The sequence below is a fragment of the Phaseolus vulgaris genome, chromosome 1, assembly GCF_000499845.2.
Source record: "Phaseolus vulgaris cultivar G19833 chromosome 1, P. vulgaris v2.0, whole genome shotgun sequence".
Lineage (NCBI taxonomy): Eukaryota > Viridiplantae > Streptophyta > Magnoliopsida > Fabales > Fabaceae > Phaseolus > Phaseolus vulgaris.
This window is the reverse complement of record NC_023759.2, coordinates 10446716-10453391: the sequence shown is the minus strand read 5'-3', so window position 1 is coordinate 10453391 and position 6676 is coordinate 10446716. Positions and strand designations below refer to the sequence as shown.

Sequence of the window (6676 nt, the reverse complement as noted above, 5' to 3'; positions counted from 1 at the left end):
CCCCATCACGAACTCATACCTTGGTGGGCGATTAGTCTCTCTGGGCCGCCCCGGCCCCTTCCCCTTACTCTTCTTAGGGTTATAAGGATGACGCATCCTCTGGTCCCTCTTCCCCGCCGGTGCCTCCATTACTCTTTACGGCTGGACCCTCGTCTGGGCGCGTGGCTTAGCTGGGGCCACGTTTCCCCTTTTCTCGGAGACTTCGCTTTCAGCGGCAATGTGAGCCACGGCACGTCGTCGGATTTCAGCAAACGTGGCGGGGTGACTCCTGATAAGCGACTCACTAAAGGGTCCGGGCAACACACCCTTCTTGAAGGCATGTACAAACATTTCCTCGTCTTTACCTGGCAAGCGGACTATCTGAGCTCCGAATCTGTTCAGGAAATCCATCAGGGACTCCCCTTGGTACTGCCTCACGTCGAACAGGTCATAAGACACCAATGGTGGTGCCTTGTTCACTATATACTGCTCAACAAACATCTTGGAAAACTGTTGAAATGTGGTAATATGGCCAGTAGGTAAACTGACGAACCAGTCCAACGCTGTTCCACTAAGAGTGCTCATGAACACCTTACAATAGACCGCGTCCGACCCCCCCGAGAGCATCATCTGGGTGTGAAACACCGTGAGATGGGCCTCAGGGTCCTCCACACCGGTGAAAGACGCCTTCACCGCCACCGTATTAGCCGGGACCACCGAGTCCATGATCTCTTGAGAAAATGGCATGGGGAAGTTGCGCGGTGGGGATGGGGGTGCAGATCTGTCCCCGACCGCACGCTCCTCCTGCTCTTGAAGAGCCTTTCGCAGCTCTTCGTTGACCCTGTTGAGCTCCTCATTCCTAGCTTGAGAGGCCACCAGCGCCTCGTGCATCCTCTCCTGTTCAGAACGTGATGCAGCCACGTTCTCCTGCAGCGTTCTCATCATGTCCATGACCTGTGTCATAGATACATAATCTTCATCTGTTGACGGCGCGACTGAACTAGACCGCGTTGTCCTCATCCTTTATCAGCGAACTCAGCGACTCAAAGAAACTCCAAACGAACGGTAGAACTTCGAAAACCGACTGCGACAACAAGCAATCGAACAGAAAACACGAAGACTTCAACAAACTCGAACTGTGGTTGGGAATCACCTTTTATACGGCCCCACATACGGCCCCACGGTGGGCGCCAGATGTTCCTGCCGGTTGACCTAGCGCAAGAGCGTTGCTTCGTCACGATCTTCCTCACCAGCTTCACGCCACGTGCCCTTCTCGTCCACACCATGAAAGCCTCTCTCAGAACCTGCAAAACATACGGTGGCGCCTCTGCGGCCGGTGGCGCTCCGACGCTCAAGTCAGTGACACGAACACCCAAAACTCAAAGAAAAATATACTTTGTAGAACCGTACTAAAGTGCACACAACCCTAGCAATGAGCTGTAATGAAAAACGTACCTCTGCAAATTCTGTTAAGTTTACCTTTATAGCTAGGTTTTTTCTATTTCCAGGTCGTTATGCTTTTGGATGCGTGGCTCGCATCCAACCCTGCACGTGTCACCATCTGGGCTGGGATAGCAGGTAGCATCCAGCCCTACACGTGTCATCATCTGAGCTAGGGTAATTCGAGCACCACTTCCACACTGTATCCAACCCTACACGTGTCATCATCTGGACTGGGATAGTAGGTAGAATCCAGCCCTACACGTGTCGCCATCTGGGTTGGGGTAACTTGAACGTTATTTCTGTGTAGTAACCAGTCGTGCGTCTAAGTCTCTTATTCAAGGAGTAATCTAGCACGTAATATGCTCCGAAAAACCCCCTTGAGAAGGCGAGTGTTGGATGCAACAAAGTGCACCATCTCTGTGACATCGCTTGTCGTTAGTGGCACCTTCCTTATTGCTACACCATGCATGTTCTAGCTGGGGGAACCTTGCCACCAGCGAATATCCACTCTAGGAATCCTGTCGCTGATGGGCAAGCTGTTCCCTTCAACCTACTCGATCTCCGTGCCCCATGCTAGCGCAACACTCATCTTATTGGACTTACACGCTTGGACTTACTCTTCTGAGTTTCCAGCGGCTTCAACTGAGTTCACTGGGAGATCCGGCGATGTGCTCCTCGCGGCGACGTCAGACCACCCGATCTCCCATTATTTAACACGTCGATGACACACAAACCCGGCGACAACCGACTATGTCCACTATAGAACGCCGATTCCATGAATCGGTGACCATGCCCACTACTGGACCATTCGTCTCTCACTTGCCCACGTGTTCTGCTGAGCACGCCCCACACGATCACGTGCCAAACACGTCATCACCTCCGATGTCCTGGTCGGTATAGGTGGCAAGAATTCTGATGGTACCATCAGTGTTATTGGTGGCAATAATCCTGATGGTACCATCAGTGTTATTGGTGACAATAATCCTGATGGTACCATCAGTGTTATTGGTGACAATAATCCTGATGGTACCATCATTGTTATTGGTGGCAATAATTCTGATGGTACCACTAGTGTTATTGGTGGCAATAATCCTGATTGTACCATCAATGTTATTGGTGGCAATAATCCTGATGTTACCATTATTGTTATTGGTGGTAATAAGACTGATAGTACCATCAGTATTGTTGGAGGCGATAAGACTGATGGTACCATCAGTGTTATTGGTGGCAATAATCCAGATGGTACCATGAGTGTCATTGTTGCCAATAATCCGTATGGTACCATCAGTGTTATTGGTGGCAATAATCCTGATGGTACCATCAGTGTTATTGGTGGCAATAATCCTGATGGTACCATCAGTGTTATTGGTGGCAATAATCCTGATGGTACCATCAGTGTTATTGGTCGTAATAATACTGATGGTACTTTCAGTGTTATTGCTAATAATATTAATGATGGTACCATCAGTGTTATTGGTAGTAATAATACTGAGGGTTACATGAGTGTTATTAGTAGTAATAATACTTATGGTACCATCAGTGTTATTGGTGGCAATAATTGTGATGGTACCATCAGTATTATTGGTGGTAATAATCATCATGGTAAAATCATTTTTACTGGTGGCAATAATCCTTATGGTACCATCAATGTTATTGGTGGCAATACTCCTGTTGGTACCATCAGTGTTATTGGTGACACTAATCCTCATGGTACCATCAGTGTTATTGGTGACAATAATCCTGATGGTACCATCAGTGTTATTGGTGGCAATAATCCTGATGGTACCATCTCTATTATTGGTGGCAATAATCCAAATGCTACCATTAGTGTTATTGGCGGAAATAATCCTAATGGTACCATCATTGTTATTTGTGGCGATAGTATTGATGGTACCATAAGTGTTATTGGTGGCAATAAGACAGTTGGTATCATCAGTGATATTGGTGGCAATAAGACTGATGGTACCATTAGTGTTATTGGTCGCAATAATACTGATGGTACCATCAGTATTCTTGGTAGCAATAATACTGATGGTTCCTCTCAGTTTTATTGGTAGTAATAATTCTGATGGTACCATAAGTGTTGTTGGTGGCAATAGTACTTATGGTACCATCAGTGTTGTCTGTGGCAATAATACTGATGGTACGATCAGTGTTCTTGGTCGTAATAATACTGATTGTACCATCAAAGTTATTGGTGGCAATTATACTTGGTACCATTAGTGTTATTCGTGGAAATAATACTAACGGTACCACAAACCACCGCTTCTTCCACGAAAATCCAAACGAGCGGCGAAACTCAGATCTCACCGATTAAAACTTGCGTAAGCAGCGAAAAACCCCACCTCACCGAACAAAATCTCAAACGAACGGTGGAAAACACGAAACTACCGAACAAAACTTAGATGAACGGCGGAAAATGGTTGCACCAGCACACAACCAAACAGAAACTGCAGAATCCTCCAAGAACTCACGCTGTGGATGGGAACAGGTTTTACACGGCCCCACGGTGGGCGCCTGATGATCTTGCCTGTTGACCGGGACGCAAGAACCTTGCCTCGTCAAACCTGGATCGACTTCTGCGCCATGTTAGCCTCCGTCCTTCACCGCGATTCACCTCAAGAACCTGCAAAAGACAGAACGGCGCCGCTGCGGCCGATCACGCTCCGACGCCCAAGTCAGCGATTGAACCACCAAATAGTAAGAGAAAACTCTAGAACTTTGAGGAACCGTGCAAAATTCTCTCTCAGCGTACTCAAAGCTCGAAAGCGTAAAGAAACAATCTAAACGTGCGTACCTCAGAAGTTCGTTAGAATCTCTTATATACCTGTGCACTTTTCTCTCTCCTGACAGTTACACATCTGGACACGTGGCTCGCATCCAGCTGTACACGTGTCACCATCTGGAGTATCCTTGACTTGGGCGCCACTTCTTACTCTTCAGGTTTTTGGCTAAGTTACTTATGCATGACACAACTCAGTGCATAGCTGCCTTGGAGCGTGATCTCTTCTGAGTGGCGAGTTCGGGTGCCTTCGTACACACCTTCCCTGTGGTCTCGTCGGCCGCCTTCATGATCTACTTTACTTGCTTCACCGTGTATGTTCAGGTAAGCTGTCTCCCGACCTCATCCTCTGGCTAGCTAGGAAATGACCATCTGACTTCATCTTCGGCGATGTCCTTGTTTCGGCGATCTCTGGCCACCACGTGGTCACGGGTTTGCATCTGGCGGCTTCATCTCAGACCCGGTGACCGCCGGTTAAGGTTTGCTAGAGATCGGGGCACGCCAACATAATAACTTGCGACCACACGAGCCCCCCGACTTCCTTCCCTTCTGCCAGCCATGGGCCCTGCTCAACACGCCTACATAATAGCTCGATGCCATGTCATCACTTCCGACTATCAGGACGGTACACAAGCCCCCCAGTCTTAAGCGAAGACTTGTCCAGCGAAAAGACTAAAGGAGTCACGTCATTACCGATCTACGTGGCGCTGGCGCAGAATCCCAAGCGTTCGTACTTTCTGCTTTCCTGACGCTCCACCAAACATTCTTCCAATCGCTCGACACGTGGCTTCATCAACAGTTATCTTTAGCTGTCGTTTACGCTTCCAAAAGTCATTTTGAAAAACCCTTAAACCCATTTCATTTCTACTGTTCCATCATCTCTTTTCCTTCAAACGCTCTGAGTTTTCTTCTGCAAACCCACGACGTTCTTCAACTCTCTCAATCCCCAACTCCCTTCAACGTTTGCTTGATCATCGAAAGGTACTCCCTTTACTCCTTCTGTTGATATTTGCTGCATTTTAACCAATTCGCATCATCCATTAACTGCCTGTTGCATACGTTGTGGGTTGTTTCTTCTGCTTCTCCCTTCTCGTAACTTAGGGCTTCGTCTCCCATCACAACGAACTTTCGTTTGTTCGTTTTTCATCCTTCTTTCACAAACGAGTCAGCCTCTGCAACCTTCGCTCACCTTTCCCTTTCTTTTTCCTTTGCAGTTTCCGCGATGGCTCGTTCAAAGATCACCGCGAATCCTCCTCCTTCGTCACGAAACCCTTCATCCCAAGTGCCTAACCCATCGCGAGCACCTGGTGCTTCCTCTTCCCAGGCTGAGAGGCTTGCAACCTCTCACCCCAACCTTGCTCAGGCAACTCCACCCATCGCCGGAGGTGCCTCCATCGCCTCTCCAGACTACAAGAAGCTATACCCATGGGCCACCTCGACTTTGCTGAAGGAAACCTCTTCAGTAAACTCTCCCCTGGCGGTGCTTCGATTGAAGAAAGGGGACGAGCCCAACCTTTCGTTCCACAAGGAGCATGATGACAAGCTGACGGTGCTACCTTGCCCCCCCGACGTGCCAGTCTGCGCAGACGACAAAGGGAACAACGGCGAGTTGTTCTGCTTTGTGTACACCACCCTTTTTAAGAAGGTGAAACTTAGGTTTCCCTTTACCCGTTTAGAACGGGAACTACTAACCGAGCTCGACATCGCCGCCGCCCAACTCCATCCCAACAGCTGGGCATTCGTGCGGGCGTTTCAGATTATTTGCGCACATTTGGGACTACCGGCCTCGGTAGACGTGTTCCTCTTCCTGTTCGAGGCCAAGAACCCTGGAGATCGCCTTTGGGTGAGCCTGAACGGAATTGCTGGGAGGTCGATCCTCTCTATCTTCCAACAATCTTACAAGGATTGGAAAGGTAAATTTGTCCAAGTGCGCCAAAATGACCAGGACGCTTCGCTGCTCGACGGCTTTCCCTTGTACTAGGTAAACAAGGGAAATAAAGACTCCAAGGGAAGCTGTAGGAAGCCAAGAAGCCCCGACAACATGGGCGCTTTGGACAAGGACCTGTGCCTTTTCTGGAAGAACGTGGCGTCCGCTAACATCACCTTCCTCACTTCTGCGATCATCTCCTTTGAGTTCTACGAGGGCCAACTCGAGGCTCGCATAGGTTAGTGCTTACCTCAATATCTAAGTTATTGCCCTGTACTGCACCTCTGTTATCTGTTGCTGGGCGTCTTGTCTGTTGCGCACAAGACTTGGTCTTTATTTCCTGCACCACTTGTTTGTCTCATTTGCATACTTACTCATGTGTTTATCTTTGTCTTTGAGCTGACCTGTATACATTTGCATTATGCAGATCTCATGCTTGGTAAAGGAAAGCTAGCCGAATTGAGGGCGCTCGCCCGAGCTCATGGGTTGGCGTCGGGCTCCCAGACTGTGCCCAACTCAGTGGTGGAGATCGCCGCTGCCCAGGG

The 6676-nt window shown here is 48.7% G+C and overlaps 1 protein-coding gene across 1 annotated transcript; it reads left to right on the top strand.

Annotated features, from left to right (window-relative positions):
- Positions 1–1885: 1885 nt before the first annotated feature.
- On the top strand, positions 1886–3479 carry LOC137815509 (uncharacterized). The gene is made up of 3 exons (XM_068618624.1): positions 1886–1985; positions 2323–2695; positions 2783–3479. The coding sequence occupies exons 1-3, from the start codon at positions 1886–1888 to the stop codon at positions 3477–3479; spliced, it is 1170 nt and encodes a 389-aa protein (XP_068474725.1).
- Positions 3480–6676: the final 3197 nt, after the last annotated feature.